General features: G+C 40.0%; 1 protein-coding gene across 1 annotated transcript in view; it reads left to right on the top strand.

The window, feature by feature from the left end:
- The window catches only part of LAMA4 (laminin subunit alpha 4), a 147,553-nt gene that overhangs the window by 20,381 nt on the left and 103,259 nt on the right, over positions 1–23,913 (top strand). Inside the window, exon 2 of the mRNA XM_025864441.2 lies at positions 15,858–15,959. Coding sequence (XP_025720226.1) covers positions 15,858–15,959 — 102 coding nt within the window. The remainder of the gene's footprint in view (positions 1–15,857; positions 15,960–23,913) is intronic.

The raw sequence follows: 23,913 nt of genomic DNA, 5'->3' as shown, positions 1-23,913 counted from the left end.
TAATTACAGAGGACTGACGGGCAATGTTTCCTATCTTGACTGAGCACCACACGCAAAGCAAACCTGAAAAAGGCTTAAAAGCGTCCTCTCCCATCACCTGCTCCCACTTCTCCATCCCACCCCACCCCAACCCCTTCACCCGCCCTGCCTGGGGAGTGGTATTAAGACGTTTTGATGACTTTGGCATTCACCTGTGAAACAAGAAGATAGTGGAATAACTTAAATGAGGTTCTTGACATATCTGACAACCATGAGCAGAGTTGATTTTTATTCCAAGATAGACCTGTGAAAGGCAGAGGAGGACAGAGTGGGCTTTCCTGCAGCCCCCAGAAGAGACATGAGCTTCTGCAATACCCCCTGCAATTCTCAATATCATTTTCTTCATCATCATCAAGAAGTGTGTTTTAGCCAAAGGAGCACTGAGGGTTGCATTAACATGCTCTAGGCAAACAACTTCTGATAAGTCCCTTACTTCCCTAGATCTCAGTTTTCCCACATTTAAAATGAGAGGTAAGACAAGGTAATCACTAAGATTCTCACCAGCTCTTGAGTCCTGTGATTCTGTAACACCAAGATACGTTCAGTACATATGTATTAAGCACCTGCTATGCAAGGCACTGAGGATACAGTGACAAATCAGACAAATCCAGTTTCTGTTCTTGGGGAGTTCAGTCTTCTGGGGAGGAAAGACAGTGAACTGGTAACTTCGGGTGTCGCTGCTGAGCTGCGTGCCATAAAGAGTGATGGCCCCCTGCGGGGCCGCCAGTTAAAACAGACCATCATCGCACAGACATGTCTAAAAGGCAAGGAGGAAGCTACTAGCTGTTGAACCCCTCTCATACCCTTCTGTTGGACTCTAAATGCACAATATTAGTTAATCCTCACAGCTACTCTAGGAGCTAATATTATCCATTCTTCAGAAAGGGAAACAGACCTCGCATTAAATGGCTTGGGTGGTAGAACTGGAACTGGAATCCAGATGATCTCATGCTTTCCGCTCCTCCAAGTTGTCTCCCAAGGCTGTAACTACAGGGAATTATGGCTGCTGTAAGGAGTAGATGGTAGCGTATCACATCAGTGCACATGGGAGGTCAATCAGCGAGGTCTAGAAGCTGGGGGTACCCCACATGCAAGCGTATTTGGAGGAGAAATTGACGCACTCACTCAACAAATACTTCCTTAACAGTTGCCAGATGCAGAGTTAACAAATGAATACACATGTGTGCATTTCTAAAAATGCCGAAGAGTAGATTTTCACCATATTCTGACAACTGGGGGTGCAAAATCTAAAGAAAGATTACCTAAAGGTACATATTTGTATGTAGAGAGGGAAAGAGAATTTGTAAACTGTTGGAAGAATAAGAAAGAAATGAGAACACATTTGAGGGAACTTTCCCTCTGCCTATGAAATTTTCTTCATTTCCTCATTGAACATTTGATTCATTGCAATTATATTGAGAAACCTATCAAAATCGACTACTTGAAAAGGATCCTACCTTTGAATACAAACTCTTATCTATTTGGATTTCCTGGAAATGTGCTCCAGTGACTGAACAGGGGGGAAATGTCACTTTTCCCAGATTGTTATAAATTATGATAGAAGGGGTCCGAATATGTGAAGGGCAGTTTATCTTTAGATAGTACAGTTTCAATCCCCAGATGGATAGAATTCAATTTGTTAGCTCTTTTCAGTCTGTTACTAGCTATTCCAAAACTATATCTTGTAAGAGGCATTTGTATCCATGCTTTTTCCTGACTATGGCCCCTACTGGGACTACTTAAAAATCTGTTGTCACACTGCCACATTAATGTTTAGAATAATTATAGCTAAAAAGACCTTTCCCCTTCAACAAGGAATAGTTCTCTCCTAAGAGCTGATTAAATTTTTATCAAATGAAAAGTTGAGCTCAGGATGTTGGAGGAGATAATCGGTATTATCATAGTTTTGCCTGTTCTCAGAGGCGATGGCCGAGGAAGGCTGAGGAACAGGGCTATCTAGGAAGGAGATGCACGGCTCCCCACCAGCAAAGACAGCGAGGAGGGGGCCATGAGGCAGGTGTGATTAAAAAACAACTGGATATAAATAATCTTAAACTTCTGGCCTAATTTTAGCCCAGTTCACACAGCCACGGTAATTTCTGGTATCTCATTTAATAATTTTCTAACAAAAGCTGAGTTTCCTTCTGTTTCAGGGTTTTAAAACCATCCTAATTGGTCAATTAACATTTTTTTAATGAGCCTTTAAATATTCGGTAAAAACGACTTGGATATTTGAAAGACGCCTTGGCCTAGGACTGGCTGAAAAAGAAAGTCAACCAGATGTCATTTCACACATGTGCTGAACCATTAAATGGTCCCCAGATAAAGAGCTGGCAGGTCAATTATTTTCTACCATTGCTTGAGTACCTTCTCCTGCCATGCTCCTGGGGGTGATGGTGGGCTGGTTACTCCGCACCTGCTCTCCTCCACTCCCCCCCCAGATCCTAGCTTGGCCCCTGCCTCCCTGCCTCACTCTGCCTGCAGAGGCCAAGCCTTGCTGAGCCTTGCAGACTGCACTACCCATGCTTCCTCGCTGACCTAGAAAACGGAAGAAGGGACAGGTGGGGTAGTTCTGCCATGTTCCCTCTCTGCCTTAGGCACTGCCTCCTGGGCAGAAGCTGTGGCCCCCGTAAGACGCTGGTTTTCATGGTGGCCTAGCCACAGCTCTGGCCCCCACCTGGGTTAGTGTAACAACTCTTTTTGACTCCTTGGGCCCTAGAGGTGGTAGATTTGTGTTCCCATTGCTTCTCCATTCCTTGTGCCTTAACTTCCCCACACTTCACTTGAACCCCTAAAGTGAATTCTGTTTCCTGTTGGGCTCCTGACTGACTGACTATATCAGTGGACAAGCTCTCTTTTGAAATTCACGGCTTTTTCTATTTCCTTTCTGGTGGGGGAACACTTTCCAAAAGCATCTGCTGTAATTAGCTGTTTTAATTCACAAACTATTTGACTTTCATGTAAGGGAACAATAAAGAAGAGATAATACCAAAAAAATTTAGCAAACTCTGAGAGCATGATCTTAAATTTCACAATTCCACTTCATTTGGTTTGAAACATTGCTCAATCTTTCCCTATTCCCCTTTTCAACTCCAAGCCAGCTGGAGGAGCCAACCTTTAGCCTCAGCTTGTGGGTCACTCTGCCATGTTCTGCCAATCTAAAGCCAGAGGTGGGTGGGACTCCTACTTATTAGCTGTCTTGGTCCCTGAGGAGACAGGGTTCTCTGGATTTGGACCCCAGCTCCCCTTTTAGAACAGAAAACTAGCCTATAAACTCTCTCACTTGAATTTTAAAATTTAGTTTCTCAGTCATCGGAAAATGGGAGTATTGTGCACTATTCTGAGAATTTACCTCTGCCTGAAATTAGTACATCCCAATTAGAATAAATAAGCCTTCGAAAAGTACTACAGATTGCACAGGTAGCACAGGACATGTAACTTTACTGCTGGAATAAATTAGTGGAAATCAAATTAAGTAGTCTTTTAAATATTTTTAGAAAAACCGAAAAGCTGATACATGCTTTAACTAAGAGAGACTTATAGACATGGGAAGGGTTTTCCCATGGGATGATGTAGCTGCTAGCTGTAAGATGAAAAACAAAGGAAGAACAAATTAGGAAAGGAATGTTCTTGTGCTTATTTTTTTAACTCTGTGTAATGATCACGGTACATAGTGAATAACAAGGAAGTTAGGGAAATTATACACAAGCATCTGAATCTATTGTCAAGACCACATTAGTCACTTCCCAGAGATGATGTTTTAGAGACCTCACCAGGTCTAGACATGGAAATCCAATATCCAGGCAACCTAAGTGGGATCTTTTGTTTTTCTTTCATTTTTTTTTCTTTCATGAGCATTTGTGTGCCCTCCATAGAGCTTAAGAAATAAAATACTGCCTATATATATCTCCTTCCTCCATCCCATTCCTCTCTTTTACCCTTAAACAGCCTGATTTCTTAGATTCCCATTCATATCTTATACTTTTCTTTATATGTGGGTGTCCCTACATAATGTACAGTATAATATTATTTTGCATGTTTCTAAATGTCGTATAAATGTAGTGTTTCTGTTCTGCAGCTGGCTTTTTACTCTCAATATTATATTTAAAAGATTCATTCATGATTGAAGATCTTCACTTGTGAGATTTGTCCAAATGCTCTCCAAAGTTTCTACACTATATGCCCTTATTTTGTTCATTCTTCACAGATTCAAATCTACTTTTTTCAACTAACATATTTTCAAAATCTACTTGCTATTTGCTAATGACTCTGATAGGTGATGAAGATCCAAAGATGAACAAGGCACTATTCCTGTTCTCAAAGAGCTCACAGTGATTTCAGAGAGGCAGGAGTGCAAATTAAAAACTGTAATAGTATGTTCCATGTGCTCTAATGAGATATGTGCAGAGTGGTATGGGAACACAGAGGAAAAGCGACTGGGTCTGAGACAAAGGAAAGGATTCATAAGTGATGGAAGGGAGAAAGACACTGCAAGCCTCTTGTGGCAAGGTCAAGGTGGTCAAAAGAATATTTGGGGGAAGGAAGGAAACCAGTAGTTTAAGTAGAGCAGAGGGAGCAGTGTTTAAGTTGACCCTAAAGGACGGGTTGGGGTTGGAGTATGAAAAAGGAGCCTTGTACATCATGCTAAAGAATTTTATGTACTCATGTAGGCAATGAATGAAGAGCCACTGGGAGTTTTGAGGTAAACAAGTCGTATTACAATTTTCTTAAATTTAATTCTGGCAATAAAGAATGAACTGGAAGGGAGAAGTTCTGGTGACCCAGAGAGTAGGGTGGAGATAATTATAATAATCCAGGAGAGAAACGCCAAAATCCTGAACTAAATAGTGGTAGTGGGAACAAGGGGGAAGACTCATCTTGGTTAGCATCTCAGAGATAGAGTATAAACTCTATGAGGTCCAGCATACAAAGGGTGGCTGGACGTGGGAAAAGTCTAACCCAGGTGGAGGCAATGAGAGGCACTTTGTGTAGAGAGAATTTTAAAACAATGATAAAACTTGCTGAACCACAGTCTGCTTTTTATTATCCTCATGTGCCAGCATTTCTAAACAATGTCAATGAGAAAATTCTCCTCCCTTAAAAAAAATCTTTTGTTGTCTAAGTTCTACACAGTTGCTGCAGTTACTGTTGAGTTTAAATAATATAACAAATATGTCAGCTTCAAATTTGCACATTCCAATTACTTAACCTTTAATAAACATTGCATTCTACATAGAAATTAATTCGGGGAACTTCCAGTCCTACAGCCCCCCTAGTACAGATGGAGGTATTAGTTTAGAGAGTAAGTTTATAACAGTTCAGAATTGTGTAAGGCCCTTTCTGACTTGAGACTCTAAGCTCTGTGGCACTCCATCCGTCTCCATTTAAGCCATGGATTTGAAATAAACAATGATAGCACAGGGGTTGTGAAAAGGAAGAGACAGAACTTGGGTATTTAAATGTTATTCTGTGTGCAAACCATTTTCTGATCTTTGCCGAGTTCATTCTTGTGGAAGCATTTCCAAAACTTACATTACTGCCAAATGACATCACAAAGTGTGTCGATAGAAAAGAGCTATAAGGAGGTGATCCTGGAGAACATCAACAGTGTGGAGGCAGCAGATGAAGATGAACAGCCCTCCCCTCCTGCCACTCCCCCAAACCCCCAAAATACTGAGAAAGATAAGCAGGAGAAAAACCCGAAGGCAGAGTTGTCCTGGAAACCAAGAGAAGAGAGAATTTCAAGGCGGGAATTTCAACCACGTTGAAATGAGAAATGAAATGAAATAGTACTAGAATGAGAACAAGTAAGACTGGAAACGCAAAGCCACAAAGACATCACCCAACAGCTTTATCAGCTCTGTGCTGGGTCCTCTGGCAGCACTTTAGTGACACAATGGAAACAGAAGCCAGGCAATGGATAGAGGCATGGGTTGGCATGAAGAAAGCAGAGCCAGTGTGATTGAATTCTCTCACTTGTGAAGTTTGGCTGAGCAAAAGAGGAGGAGAATGAAAAGGAGGTAGAGCTGAGGGAAGGTGTTCCTAGAATCTGAGCCCCAAGGAAGAAGTCACAGCTCATCCACCACGGGACCCAGAACCTAATTATGCTCTGCCTCCTCACCCTATGGGTGAAATTGCTGGATGGTGTGTAAGAGAAGGAGGCCAGGTGATGGCACAGGGTCAGGTTGTATGGGTCCCAGAGCACAGAGAGAGGGCTAATCTCTTCTAATACGAAGAGTGCTATCTCCTCCGAGATGAGCAGAGGAAATTAGAATGAGTCAAGATTAAGATGAGGGGCACCTGGGTGGCTCAGTGGGCTAAGCGTCTGCCTTCGGCTCAGGTCATGATCCCAGGGTCCTGGGATGAGCCCTGCATCAAGCTCCCTGCTCAGCAGGGAGTCTGCTTCTCCCTCTGCCCCTCCCCACCATGTGCTCTCTCTCTCAAATAAATAAAATCTTAAAAAAAAAAGATTAAGATGAATTTTGAGGAGAAGAACAATAGTATGAGCTTTTCCACCCAATGACCTCCATTTTCTCATTAAAAGAGGAGGCAAGATTATCTACTGAGAATAAATGGGTACAGTAGAGGTTTGGGGATGTATTTCTCCTTTCCTACTAATTCACAGTAGCATTTCTGCAGTGATGCATAAACCCGTGAGGAAGAGCATAAGGAGAGAAAAACAGGACTGCCAGTCCCTTTGTGCTTTGCGTCTTGAGCGATCCAGGGTAAGGGTAGCACTGAAGAACTGGGACGGCTTCACGACAGAAAAGGCACATTTATTAGCAAAGGAAACTGATGGAACATCCCAACCAGTCAAACTGCCCAAGGAAGCACTACCGCCTTCCCTGGGCTCACTGAAAGGAAGCCACTGTAAGTTTATAGACAATTAAGCCTCCCGAATCCTTGTGAAAAGAAAAAGCGATTTAGTCAGACATTTGCAAGACCATGGGGCCATTAAAGGGTGATGACCACATTGGAATGCCTATAAAAAGCACTTAACTCCGTGCCTGGTGTCCGTCAATAAATATTAGCTGTTATTATTCATAAAAACCCAGTGGAAGATGACAGAAATGTCTGTCATCTCACAACATTGATTCCTGCCAAGTGGTGAAGGAGTCATGTAAAAATCCCCCAAATGCCTGTAACTCTGAAGTCATTCCTCTCTGCTTGTTCTTCTAGCCCTTCTACACCACATCTCTTCCTTTCTTGGAAATGTGTCCATGGCATTTGCCCCAGTAAATTAAATAAAACTGAGTCAGTTCTGAGATATTAAAAAAAAAAAAAATCTGGCCAAGGCTATGTTGTGTAACCGTAGCTCGGAAGGCGGGGAGTGAAAAGAACAAGTTACATGAGATGATGTGACGAGGACCCAGAGCAGAAAAGCCAGATGTTAGCAGATTTTTTCAAGAAAATCAAAGGCAAAAAGACACCACTAATGCCCCATTATGTTATATAAGCACAATCGCTACTACAAATGAGCAACTTACGAAGTATTTAAAGTAACTTTTCAAGGAGACGATTAAAGAAATTTTCATCAGTATTAATGAACATAATCATGCCCAAATCCAACACTTCAAAAAGAAAATCTTTATGGCTTTAGGGCTCTAAACTTTCTCGTTTGATCCTTTTAGTTACACAACTAAAGAGAGCCAAGAGTGAGACGTAGTTCATCACAGCCCGAGTCTGTTAGTATCTCCAGTCCGAATAACATTCGATGGAGTACAGGGTGTGTAAATAGTTATTTGAGATCTTTGGGTGGAGCACTGATTTCCCTGCCCAAAGGAATACTCAAGAAGCCCATAAAAAGTGCTGAGGAATAGCCACGCTGATGCAACATAAATGGCGTGATAAATACATCTCCACTTTACAGAATTAAAGGACCTGCCTTAACTCTGGTCAAGACAGCTCTGTGCTTCTCAGAATTCCTCAGAACCTAAATCCTTGTCTCTATTTCACTGGTGATTGTATTGAGAGCTGGAGTGTTTGGCACGCTGGCCAAGGCATGGCAGACATGGGTCCCAAGCAATAAGCACAACCATAGCTCCAAGAGCCAACTAGGAGAAACTGGCACCCCAGTTTGTGTTTAGTGATGCCCTAGCTTTCTTACGCCAACTATAAGAAGAAATACCTTCAACTGGATAAACCTCTGAAGAATTTTGAAACTACTTTCCTAATCAAGCTATGGTGAAATCACTGTCAAAATCTAAAAATTGACTTCACCTATTGAAATGTAGGGAATTTCAATTATGCAAACAAGAGCTTAAAGAGACCCAAGGGAGGATCCATGGGGTAATTCTGTCCACATTCAAGTAAAATCAATCAAGAGGTCAACTTCTTGCTAACTGTTACACATTGCATAATGCCTTTAACTTATTTTGGCACTTTGACGTAGCTTCGTCTAAGAACAAACAGGATGTGTTAAGCCCTCCCTGAAAAAATACAGAGTCAAATGTTACCAATAGCTTAAGTCAGGACTGCTTTCCATCCCAGATACTTTATCTTTTATTTTTATAGACACAGAAAAAATAGCCTGTGAGATGCCTACCCATGTCATAAATTCATATGTTCTCAGATGTCACTCCTCCCCAGCAAAGGCTAAATTGGTATTTTTAAATACATTAAATTGAACCATTGGTCCCTATTAAAAGCCTCTGAATACTGATTCTTAGGTCTGCCCAAGTTTTAAGCAGATGGAAGTCAGCATTGTGCAAGACCCACAGACTCAGTGTAAAGGCACAAAGGTTTAGCTTTTAAGTGAGCATAATATTCAATCTTAAGGTGACTTTTATTATTCACTTTAAAAAATGAAATTCTCTAAAACTAAAACTAGAGCTAAAATCATTGTTGCCTGGAAACAAGGAGAAAAGTAGAGTCATTATATACATACAAAAACCTAAGCAGAAAGAGAATTGGATGTGGGCTGTTAAATTTGAAGAACACTAATTTGGGAGGTAGCAATGACTCTGGACACAAGTGAATGAATTCAGAGAGATTTGGGTTTGTTTTTTTTTTTATACTTTCTACATCGAGCCTCAGTAAATTAAAGCAAAAGTTGATGAATCAAAATTCTAGAAGTCTAATTCAGAAAGCAAAATGAGTCGATATTTGTAAAATGTTTGCAAATCCTTGGTTGAAGATACAAAGCAAATTTCTACAGTGATCTCCCCGTCCTTGTGCAGTATTTTGCTTTCCGTGGTTTCAGCTACTTGAAGTCAACCTCCATCCAGAAGCAGATGATCCTCCTTCTGATGTATTGTCAGGTCCCAATGCCTACGTCATTCACCTCACTGCATCTCATCAAGCAGGCATTTTTTTCATCTCACATCATCCAAAAGAAAACAGGTGAATACAGTACAGTAAAATATTTTGAGAGAGAGAGATCACATTCACATAACTTTTATTACAGTATGTTGTTATAATTGTTCTATTTTATTATTGTGGTTAATCTCTTACTGTGCTTAATTTATAAATTAAACTTTATCATGGGTATGTATGTATAGGGAAAAACATAGTACGTATAGGGTTCAGTACTGTCTGCAATTTCAGGCATCCACTGGAAGTCTTGGAATGTATCATCCACAGATAAGGTGGGGACTACTTTATTATAGGTTAGATGTGATTAGAATAGGCACAGGGCTGTACAGTATGCTTTTTGTAATGGAATTTTATTATAATTAATTTATGGTCATTTGTTGGAGCTGGAGATTAGGGTCTGATTCTCTCCGAGAGAGATCTCAAGATGGGTCTCACATTACAACTTCAGACTCCTAAATTTGATCCATTTTTACCATTGTTTGTTTTAATGGGTGGTTGAGGACCTCAGATTCCTAGAGAATGCTATTTGAGCATTTAAATTATTTAGTCTGTCAAGCTTTGCAACAGAAATTCTGAAGGTTCTAGAGATTCAATATCTATGCAAAAGTAGTGACTTTGGGCCAATTAATTAGCTCCTCTGTGACAATATTTGGAAAACCCAGTGAGATTTTTGTGAACATTTTTAACCTAAAATGGTATTACTTAGCTTGAGTTTACTACACTCAAGGGATGCAGACTGGACTATACCTCAAAAAAGCATGACTTCAGAATCTTAAGAAAATTCAAAAAATGTTCTGTATGATGACAATATTATTAGTTTCAGTCACTGTTCTCAAAGGACTTCTTCATATGAGGACAAAAACTATCAATCAGCTGTATAAATGCTATCCTCTTTGTTAAGAAACAGTCTCACTTTGTTCTATTATCTTATGAAATAATTAGTGTAATAATTAATATTGTGATCATATGACCTCTGGAAATAACGCCTTCTGCAATAATATCGACATATGCTGTCACTCCCAGTTCCTTTAAATATAAGTGGCATATGGGTACACCATACCAATTTCTTCCTAAAGTTCCATCTAATTCTAATTTCTATAAATGTAAAATTAGTCAAGTACACACATTGATTTTTACTCAAAGCCAGGCACCATACTGATGATAACAAAGTAAGCAAATGACAATCTCCACTTTTAGTCTTTGAAGGCAGAAGTAAATGTTATTGATTAATCCAATCAGTGTTCAAGCAGGAGTCAAGCTGTAATAATATAGTAGCTAATGAGGAGAGCTGTAAAAAGTCTACAAATGATTTAGTGGAAAGTAATTAGTCAAAATGATAACTGGGCTGAAATATTTGTTTAAAGAGTAGATAGTCCCATTCAATGATTTTCATATATTAGTAACTTTATATATTTTAAGTATGTATCCATTTTTTAAGATTTTTTTTTCTGGAGTTTAAAGGAAAGATTTTACATTTTTATCCATTTCAGCTGCTTTGGACTGTTTGTAGCAGCAAAAAGTTAGAAATAACCTAAATGTCCAATAAAAGGGATTGGGTTAATATATATTAACAGTACACCAGATGGTTAAGAGCTCAAACCCAGGAGTCAAACAAAGAATCGAAACCCTAGGTCCACCATTTCTCATCTGTGTTACTTGGTCTGCATAACAAACCCTATAAGCTACAAAGACTCATCTGTAAATTGTAGGTGACAGCTATTACCTTCATAGGGCTATTGTGGGCTCAAATGAGAGAGGTGAGGTCACAACATGACCAGTGCAGTGACTTAAACAGGGTAAATATTTATGTTCAATTAATTAAAGTTTCAATTAAATAAATTTGTATCCTTCCTTTCTTTCTTTTCTTCCTTCCTTCCTTCCTTCCTTCCTTCCTACCTACCTCTTTTTTGTTTTTATGAGAAGTAGCATGTTATACTAGAGAAAGGACAAAATTTAGATCTGTCTTTGGATTTAGAACTCCTTATAAAGCTGTGTGACACCGGTTACATTTCTCATCTTCTCTGACCAGCAGTTTGTTCATTTCCAAAATGCAGATACTTACACCTAATGCACAGAGTTGTTACAAAGAGCAAATACCATAATGTGGATGAAGGGCTTACAACGCTTGGTACATAGGCCCTGTATTGTTGTTATTATTATTGTTGTTGTTGTTGTTGTTGTTATTTTAAGGCCTAGGCACCATCCCAAGCAGTATAAGCCCTCTGAATGCTCTCAGTTCAGCTACCCATGTGTTTATACAGTTGTATGCTATAGGTCAGGTCTTCTCACATGGGCAAAAGTGTTCAGTGTCATCTAAAAATTGATTGTAACACTTCTCTTGCTCACACACACACATATATAAACATAAACACCATCTTCATTTAATAAATTGTGGAGAATACTCCAAAAGAAACCGGGCAGACATCGATTTTCTCTGTGGGAAGACCACTCAGATTTCAAAGTCTCTAAATAACACAAGTCTTAGAATCACTAAGCCAAGAGATTGCTAACCAGGAACAAAACTAAAAATAACTCTGCTTTCATTTTTGAAATTATCTGCCTTTTAATGTTATAACAAAGGTCAGTTTTGCCAGTTCCTATAGAATTTCAAGAAGAGATTTAGTAAAAATTAACAGAACTTTCTGGAGCCATGACAAAACATTTCTAAATAAAAGGAACAACATTACAGAGCTCTTCCTTGAGGATACTCAAACTTCTCTTGAACCACTTAATTATTTGCCATTCTAAGAAATCCTCTAAGGTTCTGCAACACAGAGCGTCCAAGATATCCGGTGCATGTCATAGTGGCATCAGAAGCACCTATGCCCAAGGCTTTCATTAGCCTAAATGGTGCCTTTACACAAATTTAAAAATGGTGGCTCCCCTCTGGACAGATGACTTAGAAAACACAATCTTTCAGGTGTACAAAGCCCAGCAGGAAAGAAGTTGGCCGGGTTTCCGCCCCACGTCATCCTCTCCATAGGGTGCGCCACGTGACCCTATCCCTGCCTCCCTTTTCCTTCCCATCTGCCACAGTTTAAGAGACTGGAGCCAAGTCCATTTCACACAAGGTCAGAGCCTTAGCCTGGGGAGTGGGTAAGTGGATAATGACAGACTCTCTGGGTGAAGTCACCTCCTAAACTTGGCATAATATAGAGATTTCATTGAGCACAGTCCAGTCTAGGCAGTGGCTGCCTGGCCTGTGTTGAAAAAGACTGGAGACCAAGTCCAGCCCTAGTAGGGAGCAGCGGCTATATTAGCAGCATAAACCATTGGTTCCCAACAGCACATATGCTTCACATTTCCTATCCTAGTCCCAAACTGTTGAAATCACAAGCATTTGTGGAGCAATTAATATGAACAAGGCACTGTGAGATGCTTTAGGGCAATCCTTAATCACACATTGGAATCTTCAGGGGACTTTAAAAAAAATAAATAAAAAACAAAACCAGATCCTTGTAATTCTTCTGTAAATCCAAAGCTATTTTAAAATTCAGAATTTATCAAAAAAAATTTTTTTTGCTATGGCTATTTGGGATTTTTTTCTGTGTTGTGCAATTTTTTTTGAATTTTTGTGCTTTGAATATGAATCTCTTGATTTAACTAAGCCCTCAAGGACATAAGGGATTAACTGCTGTCATATTCAAAATGATGCATTTTTCAGGGCAAATCTTAATTTTCTTTGTCTTCTTTAGATGAAAGAGCAGCAAAAATGCCTAAAAGACTTAAACTAGTATCAGTTTAGAGCACCCTGACTGAAACTTGATACGTTGGGCCAGAGGCAGGTCCTTACTATAGCTGATAATACAAGTAGATCTTCTGACATTCTGTTTCCAGGCATCACTACCAGATTCCCTGCCACCACCAGCATGCTTTTCCCCTCCTAATACACCTCCAGTCTTTGCCCCACTCACTGGGACTCACAGAAACAGAGACCAGAATGGTGGTCGCAGGGGCTGGGGAGCAGGGGAAATGGGGAGAGGTTATCAAAGGGTACAAACTTCCAGTTACAAGATTGATGATTAACAAGTTCTGAACATCCAATGCATGGCCCAATGATTATAGTTAATAATACTGTATTATATACTTGAAAGTTGCAGAGAGAGTACATCTTAAATGTCCTCATCACAAAAAAGAAATGGTAATCGTGGGACATGACAGAGGTATTAGCTAAAGCTATGCTGGTAATCATTTTGCAGTATATACACGTATCAAATCTCACGTTGTACACCTTAAACGTATGCAATGTTAAATGTCAATTATTATTTCAATAAAGCCGGGGGAGGGAGTAAAAGGATTCATTAATTTAAATAAGTAATTTTTAAATATAATATTTATTTTATAAAAAATACAGATTTTTTTTGGTTCCTCCGTCAGAACTCCTGAAGGAGAGGTTCCCCATATGTCCATTCACTGGTCAGTTAGAGATCACAGAAAGCCCTGTTTTGGAAACTACTGAGATAACTAAGCCCCTTGCTATTCTTATCCATTCCTCTGATAATTAAAACCCTCTTCATGCCAAACTGCAGGACGCAACACATTCATGCGGCATCAATCTTATGTCTTATAACAAGGATATATTTCTAATAAAATAGAGAAGTTTAAGGTACATGGCACATAGGTTAATTATTGCTTTGTGAATCTTTTTCTGATATATATGTATATCCTTATATATTTACATAGTTATACGTATATCTGTGTACTGCACCACGGTTAAAACATGTATTTTTTTTTAAGATTTTATTTTTTTTAAGTAACCTCTACACCCAATGTGGGGTTTGAACTTACAACCCAGAGATCAAGAGTCACATGCTCCACAGACTGAGCCAGCCAGGTGTGCCCTAAACAAGTATTTTTTATATTTTGAAACAAAATTCAAAAACACATAAACTTAGGTGGTCTATATTAAATGCTTCTTGCTGCCGTTTTAGCAATTTTCCCTCTCTGTTGTTCCCTAGTGGAAATTGAGAAAAAGCTTTCCTATCGACCACAAACTCTCCAATATAAATTAGAAATCGGTCCCCTCTCTGCCTTACTTTCTCTCACTTAGAAAGATGGAATTTCTTCACCTTTTCTTTCTGGACAAATGCCATTATTCTCTGTTCAACTTCCTCCCAATTGAATATATTAGACTTTAGATTTCAGGTCCAAACTGAGGGTGTTTTTATACTGTGAATAGTGTTCAGTGGTTCTTTCTTTACAGAGAAAAAAGCAAGAGGAAATGGGTTTGCATAGCAGTCAGAGGGACTTCAGCCAGATAGAATGAAAAATTTCCTGGTGGTCAAGATAGTACAAAGTACAATGAGTCAATGAAATGAGGGGGAGGGGGCGATGTGAAATCTCCTACTCTGTAAGTTTGTGGAAACAACCCAGATCCTTATCTGTCTGGAATTCTTTAGAAGTGAATCTGTCTGACAGGCAGGGAGTGGACTTCCAGGTCTCTAATGCTATTGCCTCCTTGCATCATTAAGACATTCTGAAGAAACATAAACTACATATTCACAACTCCAATCACATAAACCAGCAATTTATGGGTGGCTCGGTCGTTAAGTGTCTGCCTTCGGCTCGGGTTGTGATCCCAGAGTCATGGGATCGAGCCCCGCATCGGGCTCCCTGCTCAGCCAGGAGCCTGCTTCTCCCTCACCCACCCCCCTGCTTGTGCTCCCTCTCTAGCTGTCTCTCTCTCTGTGTCAAGTAAATTAAAAAAAAAAAAAATCTTAAAAAAAGAAAACCAGCAACAATCTTGCAAAGTTTCTCAACTGGAGCACAAAGGACATTGGCGGGGGGCAATTCATCGTTGAGCAGGTTGACTGGTGCATCTCAAGATGGTTTAACATCACCACAACCCACTTAGCACCTCTAGGTATAATGATTTCATCATAAGAATGAGTGAAAATATTGTGTTCCTCACAGAGCTATGAGAATAAATGAAATATAGGAACAGCACCCACACAGGACCTGACAAGTACAAGAACTCATTAACTTCTCTACCCCTCCCTTTCAAATGTTAAGATCTGAAGAGAAACAATTTTTTAAGAGCCCAAGCATGAAAGACACATCTCTGAGAGGTTATGCTATAGCCAGTAATTTCTGAAACCATAAGTCTTTATTTATAGGGAGCATGAAACAATTCCTCATCCTCACCAATTGTCATGGTTTGGTTTGGTTTGGTTTGGTTTGGTTTGGTTTGGTTTGGTTAGAAAACATTAGAAAAATTCTTTCTCCTTCACTGTTCCCGAAAATCTTCTTATTCTTCCTTATAATATTAGGACAGTGTTAAAGATGTTCCTATTCCCCTGAAAAGTTAAAAAAATAAAAAGGGGGGAATATAACCAAAAAAATTAATATACATCACTGAATCACAGTATAAATGGTTCATTCTAGTACATTTTGTAAAGAAATATTTAAATAGTTTAATTAGCATCTCCTCTTAATCTTGTCAGAAAATATTGACCAAAGAGGTCTTTCCAATAAAGACAATATTTTTGTTGTGTCTGTTTCAGAAATGTGGTGCTGGATTCTTTCTCGCCCAGTCAGGAGAATGTATGCCTTGTGGCTGCAACGGTAACTCTGATGAGTGCTTGGACGGCTCTGGATTCTGTATGGTAGGTCGGGGCACTTGTCACTTTTCATATACTTCACTGGGCTTCTGCATCTTCAGCGGGAACCAAATACTCTTCCTGCACGTCTGAGCTCCCTAGGAAAGAGCTAATCAAGCTCTCTTTTTACCCTCACCTTTTCCTGTAAGACACGTCATAGAAACTACTGGTGACTATAAGTGGCCATCAAGGCGTAAGTATGACGGTGCATGTGCTCCTAGAGGGAACTGACCTAGCAGCCTCGGCAGCTGGTGTCTGACCACAGGGCCAAGGGTGAAGGGATTGAAAACTGGACACAGAGGAGGAAATCATCCATCCAAATTCCTCTGTAATAGTATAGTTTGCCATGTGTTTGGCTTCAATCTACATAAACCAGAAGAATAAAACTGTTGTTTCATAGCTTATTTTACAACTTAAGATAGGTCTATAGACCAAGATTTGTTTTTTTTAAAAAAAAGGTTTGACCCAAATAGCTAATAAAACTGAAAACTTTGGCCTTGTGGTCTTTGTAATTCTGTGTTTCAGCCCCCAGAAGACTTTTTTCCCCTTAACTGCAACGAATTCCCCAACTAACTGTTCTCCTGTTGAAGTATCATAGAGACTTGTGGAGGACACTGGGGAGACTTCTAGCAAAAAGGGCTTGCCGTACCTTTTCTGTGTTCACTGAATGGACTGACAGCTTCGTGAAAATGGCTATTGAAATATTTACCAGAAATGACTTTAGTAGAAGTCCTAGGAGGCATGTCTAAAGACTTATGTCCTATGATCATGTTTTCCTTCAGGAGCTATACCACACGGCAGGAAAATTAGATTCTTCAAGATCCTATGAGGCAGAAGAGGCTTTCCAAAACTGCAAGAGTATTTTTGCATAAACTACAAGAATTCTTAATTAAACACACCCTATTTACCTCAAAATTAGTATAATTATCCCTATTAAGCAGATCATTTTGATTGTAAGTGGTCTCCAAGGTGTGCGCACGGAGGTGCTATTTTACCCATTGTAGATGCATTACATTAAGATGCAAATTAGAACATTTCATCTACTTTGAACCCAGCAGTTGCCACTTTTCTAGAGACAGAGAGAACGGAGTGGCAAACACTAGACACGGCCATCTCTTTGTAGTGTTTGTTTAGTCCTGGTGTTTCTGTCTTCCCCCTCCCCCCATCTTCTTAAATAACCGTTACATCCAGGATGTCCTCTGTAGCCGTGTAGGCACACGCAGCTGCCGAAGCCTGCCCCTTTCTAATGCTTCCATCTCCGGTTTCCTGTTATTTTAATCCCAGTGACATTTGAAAAGAAAATCCCATGGATGCACTTGAACTAATAATGTACATCTCTGATAATTTGACCAATTAAAGGCTCTTTGTTATCTGGTTTTTTGAAAGAGAAGACAATAGGGACTGGCAGACCCATCAGCTGCCATCAGGAAGCCAGTAAGATGGAAGACTGAAATAGAAGGGCAAAAAGTCCCTCCTGGGGCACGTGTGGTGATGAGCACTGGGTGTTATACACAACCAATGAATCACTGAACACTACATCAAAAACTAATGATGTACTATATGTTGGTTAACTGAACATAATAAAAACATTAAATTAAATTAAATTTTTAAAAAGTCCTTCCTGCAAGTGCCTGTGAAGAGCTATGACAAAGCCACTCTTCTTACATAGGAACTGTTGTGGTTTTATCTATGACCTAGACATGAGTTCTGAGAGGACGGTCCTCACGTGATTCCTTCACAGCTCCTGGGCATACGAAGTTCTAATAAAAGTTTGGGAATGGACTGGGGTGTAAACTCATGCCCACTCAAGGAAACAGCCCATCTTCCTGCAATTACTTTGTTCTAAGACAGAATATTTTAAAAAGAAAGAAAGAAATAGCCATCCTACTCATCCTAATGGTGAGCCCCCCACCCCAACTCTACACAGATGGAAATAGCTTTTTTCCCTGATTGAAGTAATATATGCTCAACATAAAAAACAAACAAAACAATAATACAGCTATGTACTGTACATGAAATTCAGAGTGAAAATCACCCACATTCTTATCTCCCAGAGCTAAATATATATATGTATATTCTTATACATTTAATTTAGAAAGACCAAAAAAGGATGTAACTTGTATTGAATTATATGTAAGTAGTGAACAGAGAGGCTTGCCAACATAGAAAGAATATTTTGTCACTTAGGTGGTAAATGTATTGCCAGTGGTATCCCACTGGAATCAAACTCAGATTTTCCTATTTCCTTTGGCATCCCCGCTTTGGCCTCCTGGTGGAGTGGGACCGGTTATCAGTTCCTGCCCTGTAGCTCCTCCATCCAGCTCATCTGGTTCTCAGGGCACCAGAGAAGAAGCAGTGAGTCAGAGGAACACTTCCTTGCAGCCGACCGTGGGCCTGGGTTTCCATCAGTTCTTACCATTTGCCTGACTAACTCATTTCTCCCATCTTCCACACACAGCCAAAATTAAAAGGCCTTTTATTTCATTTTAATTTTGTTTTTATTTTGAAAGCTTATAATGCCTCCCTCCACCTTGCCCTCCCCCAGGTGTTTCTAATTCTTCCTCCATTCCAATGTCCAATTTCAATTTGACCTTATATTTTACAGACTGATTTTAAGGAACTAAGCCATTTGACAATAAAGTACAGAGTAGGCAAAGTTAGGCTCCCATTTTAGACATAGCAAAGAAACTTAGAGTTGTCTTCACAAGAGGGATACTAACTCTTCTAACGCAGAAAAGTGGCTAAGTGAAAAGTGGCTTCGTGAATGAAATCTAACATGTGTGCGGTGTTTCCAAAAAGCTACCTTGCATCTTATCAGAACTAGAATGCACTGGAAAGCGTTCTCAGCTGAGTCAGCCAGACAGGGCCCCAAAGGCCAGGCAACTCCTGTGGACATGGCAGACTCTCTAGGAAAGCTCCAGAAGGAGGTATGAGAAAGGAATTAGGGGAAGAAACAGGTAAAAGCAGACAAATGGCTGGTGGTAGGAATGTTTGGTCCCTAATAACCCATATTTTATCCCAAGTGTATGGGCTAGGTACAGAGAATTAAGAAGAGGCCTTGACTAAGGCCAGTTCCCATCTAAAGAATCTTCTCATCATTAGGAGAAAGCCAGGAGCCCACTGACCAGAACTAGAGTGGAGAAAATCTGACTTGAAGTTTACCATAGAAACAGGGCTCCTCAGGTTCCTTTTTGATTAAGGATTGGTTGGTCTATTGATTTCATCTAACCATTTAACAAATAAGCATTTTTTTTTTTTTTTTTGAGCTCCACCTATGTGCCAGACACTATTCTAGGATTTGGGTTAAGTGGTTTCCACTGTGTTGGGTTGAAGGACTGTAGGAACAGAAACACCTACTTGAAAGTGCTTCTGGACATGACCAATATGGTAAAGGTCAAGGTATGAGGACCATGGGAGCCTCTACATGTGTTTCTCAGCACAGAGAAACACATGTAGAAATCCCTATCTGCTCAGTGACAACCAAATGAAAAATTAAAAAGATTTCAGGGTCTGTCCCAGCATTGCAGGAAAAATTTTTTTTCTAAATCTGAATAAGAATATTCAGGTTTAAAACTATTAAAAGAACAGCAAAAATATCATTGAAATCTAAAGAGACGCCCATCAAGCTGTTATCTGGCTGGTGGAAACATGGATGGATTTTTATTTTCTTTTTACTTTACAGTATGCCTCCCTAAATTCTCTGCAACTGTCTGTAGTAATTTTGTAGTTAAAAAGATATTGATATTCAAATGGACTTCTACCCCACCCTAAGCATAATGGAGAAAGGGAAGTAATCCAATATATTGAAAGCTAATGAATTTTTTATTGCTCTCAAAGCCTAATTAAAACTTCATTCAGGAAAGCAAAGATATTACATCTCTAATTTCTGCAGACACTAGCATTTTTCTCATGCTTTTCAAACTCTCCTTTATTATGTGTGTAAGACAGAAATCAACCAATGTAAGTTCCTGTAAGACTAAACATGTGTGATTAATAAACCAGCACATTCATTAGACGTCCCAGAGCAAGAAAAAATTGAGTTATAGAGACTTCTTTTTCCTGTTTTACTTGCAACTATAAAGCTGGTATCTAGATCAAGTGCATAATTCTTACATCAGAATTTTGACAATTTTCCAATATAGTGCAACTTGGAAACCCCCAAATTTTGCAAACAGAGATGGATTTGGTTCCATGCTAACTGAAGTTTTGAAACAAAGTCAGAAAATTGTATATCCAAAGAATTTAGAGTCTTCTGTTGCTTTGTGCCCAGTCACATGAGAACATAATAGGAACTGAACGCAAATAAGTTCCCCTATACATTGCTCATGTTTCTTCTTCCAACCCTGAATGTGTTCCTCTTCTTATGTTCTCCATCTCAATTAATGACAGCATCATTCTGCCAAATACTAAGATGTCCCAGAGGCTTCATCAACTTCCTTTTCCTCTTCCCCAACATTCAACCCCGGAGAAAGCCCCTTCTCTTCTCTGCCATCCCACTGCCTTAATTCACATCCACAACATCCCTCCCAGACCAGAGCCATGACTTCTCAATGACTCATCATGCCCTGCTCCAGACGCTCCTTCCCCTAATCTGTCTTCCTTACCAGCAGTGGAGACATCTTTCAACCTGATCAAGGCATTCTCCTTTCTAAATTCTTCCAGGGCTTTCTATTCCTGCCCCACTGAGCCGCTCACTGCCACCAAAACTAACTCTGTACATGCAGAGTCTGTGTCTGAATTTGTGCTCCCCTGCTCTCTACCCGGGATTTCTTGTTGATCCTTCAAGGCCTAGTTCAAATGTCATCACCTCCATTAGGTCTTCAACTTTCTTAGGGAAAGCCAGAACCTTTGCTTTCTCTTCGTCCCATAGTAGGTGTATCCTTTATACGTCCCTCAGTCATAGCACCTAGCACACTATATCATTGTTTGTTGGCCTCTCTGTCTCCTTCACAAGCCTGGGAGTTACTCAAAGGCATGAACCAGGCCTTTTTCATAAAATGACACATAAATGAATCTGGTCTTCTTCATTTTAATAACAGTCACAACTCGTTGCCTGTCGTGATACCAGCCGAATCCAGGCTTGTTAAATGAATGAATGAATTAGTAAAATAACAAACCAACAAATGCAAAAACCTTTAATTTTATAATTTATGAGACTCTTGGGTCACTCTTCATTGCAGTAAAATGTACGGTCTCTTTATGCTAGACACTCAGGCTCAGGCCCAATGCTGAGGAACTAACAAACAGTGTTACTTATTCTAGGTGTTTCTATTTAGAGCTTGCTTCTCCAAGTATAGTCTAGACCGGCAGCACTGGTGATACTTGGGAGCTTGTTAGAAAGGCAGGTACTCAGGCCCCACCCCAGACATCCTGGATCAGAATCTGCATTTTCACAAGAACCCCAGGGCACTGGTGTGCACCATGAAGTTTAAGAAGCACTGATCTAGACAGAACAGAAGTTTTCAAGCTTTTGGTCTCATGAGCCCTTTGTGCTCATAAGAATTATTCAAGTTGCCAAAGAGTTTTGTTTGTGGGGATTATCCATATTTACTGCATTTGAAATAAAACTGTAAATAGATCTTTAAGGGGAGGGGTGCGCCTGGGTAGCACAGTTAGTGGAACGACCTACTCTTGGTTTCAGCTCAGGTCATGATCTCAGGGTCATGAGATCAAGCCTGGCATCGAGCTCCGTGCTCAGCACAGAGTCTGCTCGAGTTTCTCTCTTCTGCTCCCCGTGCCTCTCCCCACTACCCGCACCCACACCTCGCTCTCTCTATAATAAATAAATAAATCTTTTTTTAAAAGGGAATTTAAAACTGAAAGTTTCTCTAGTTTTTCTTGTTAATTTATTTGAAAATAGCAATAAATCCATTGCATATTAGCATAAGTAATATGCTTTTATAAAATATAAACATATTTTACAAATTAAAAATATTGTTCATGTTTGGCTTAAGAGAAGACAGCTGGATCTCATATCTGTGGTGATATGTCCGTGTCATGTAGCCCCAGAAGCCCCAGCCTCTACCTTACACATATGAGAAAATGAGAGTCCAAAAGATAAATAAAATCTTACTGTTATTAGGAGAATGGTTTTGACCTTCCTAGACACAGGAATCACAGATCTGGGTAGACTATAGTCTTGCATAATCATGTGACAAACTACATGAATGCCAACTTGATCCTCTTAGGCCTTCTTCCTCCATTAAACTGGTTCTGTGGCCAAGTTATCCAGACAGCATTTCTCATGTGAAGAACCACAGCTGATGCCCAAATGCCATTCCTCACACCTATCCACTTATCTGCCTCACTGTCTCCATGTAGCTTTCTTAACAACTGGCCAAAGATTCAGAGTGCTTTTTTCATTTTTAAGTGGGGTCAGTTTTATTAAAAAATAAATTCTCCCCCCACCCTCAACGACACACTTATTTGTCATTGTCATTTTTCTTTTTAGTTTTTTAAATGTCAGAGCATTGAAGGTCAAGGCATATTTGCAATCCCAGAGTAAAAGTTTTCAGAGCTAGAAGAAAATTTACAGGCCATCCCAACTGGAGTCTCATTTCTCAGATAGGGAATAGAGACCCAAAGAGTCAAGTGACTTGTTCAAAGTCCACCGGCTAGAAAATAGAAACAGTAGGGCCCTTGGTCCCTGCCTCCAGTGCTAACTATCTCTGCCAATCTTCCAGAATGTACATCAGTGCCTTTTAGGGAATTCCCTAACAAGCCCTTGAAAGGAAGGCAGATGAGGAAAGTCAGCATTCCCTCCCTGAGCATTTAGAGGTCCAGGAGATCTGGTGGCTTTGCCCTGGAGGGTAATTTTTCCCCGTGGTTGCCATGGCAGAATTAGAGCCCTGACAAGGAGTCCAAAGCACCCAACAAGCCATAAGGAGGCAGCTTCTTTTTGCAGCTTAATAGGCATTTCAGGCAGGAAGAATGATCTAACATCTTCCAACAAGCCTATTTTCTTCTGCACAGATGAGCTTTGTCCATCCAACGAGGACTCAGACAAATTTGACCTCAGCCTATGAGCAGCCATACCAGGTTGCTTATGGCTTAGATTCCTGGTAATTGGGCAAGGCTTGTTAGTTTTCCCTGGAATGTGAGATTGCCACTGATTTTGAGCCGATTGGCGTCCCTGTTACCTTCCTCTATGTGCTCCAGACATTAATTCACCCTTTCCCACTTTTTCTTTCCTTTTTTCCCCACAAATATTTTTTGAAGATTGACTTAGTTCTGGATACAGTGTTAAGAACTGGGGGACATACTTGTTAACAACCTGTCGCCTGTACATCATACTTTATTTTTCAGTTTCTCATTGATCTGTCAGGCACTCGGAACTGGCCTCTAAATTCTGTTCTGTTAACATAATTCTAATCAGGGGCCAGAGATTGTCCATACCTAATGGTTGACCAAATGCCCAAAGAGCGTTCAACCATGAGACCCTGTTGCCCACATTAGAACTCTGCCCTTTTGATTTGAAGTCCAAACTGTTGGTACAATAGTATGACACCTTCTAATGTAGTCATTTTATGACTCTTTGGGGAAAGGAGCCTTTTGTGTAACCCACTGGAGAAGTGGTATAATACAGGAATTAACAGCCTGGCTGCTGGAACCAGATTGCCTGAGTCTGAGTCTCACTTTTGCCTCCTTCCATCTGTGTGACAATTTACTGGGCAATTTATTTAACCTCCCTGTGCCTCCATCTCTTCATGTGTAAAATGGGGTAAAAAATAGTAACTTACCTTAGAATTATTATAAGAATTAAATTAGTTAACCCATGTGAAATGTTTGAAGCCTTTCTTCTGTTTTGTTATTCTATTTTGAACTTCACCGCAGAACACAAGGACAAAAATCAAGAGCTCAGAGTTCACCTTGCTACTGCTCCATCTTGCCTTTCCTTAGGTGCTTCCACAGAGCACTGTTTGAAAACAGTTGTGTCTGTTGAAGCTCTTGTGCATAGATG

This window comes from Callorhinus ursinus, unplaced genomic scaffold (assembly GCF_003265705.2).
Source record: "Callorhinus ursinus isolate GAN/ISIS: 27379988/994484 unplaced genomic scaffold, GSC_fseal_2.0 scaffold6, whole genome shotgun sequence".
NCBI classification, from domain to species: domain Eukaryota; kingdom Metazoa; phylum Chordata; class Mammalia; order Carnivora; family Otariidae; genus Callorhinus; species Callorhinus ursinus.
This window is presented reverse-complemented; position numbering and strand designations above follow the sequence as displayed.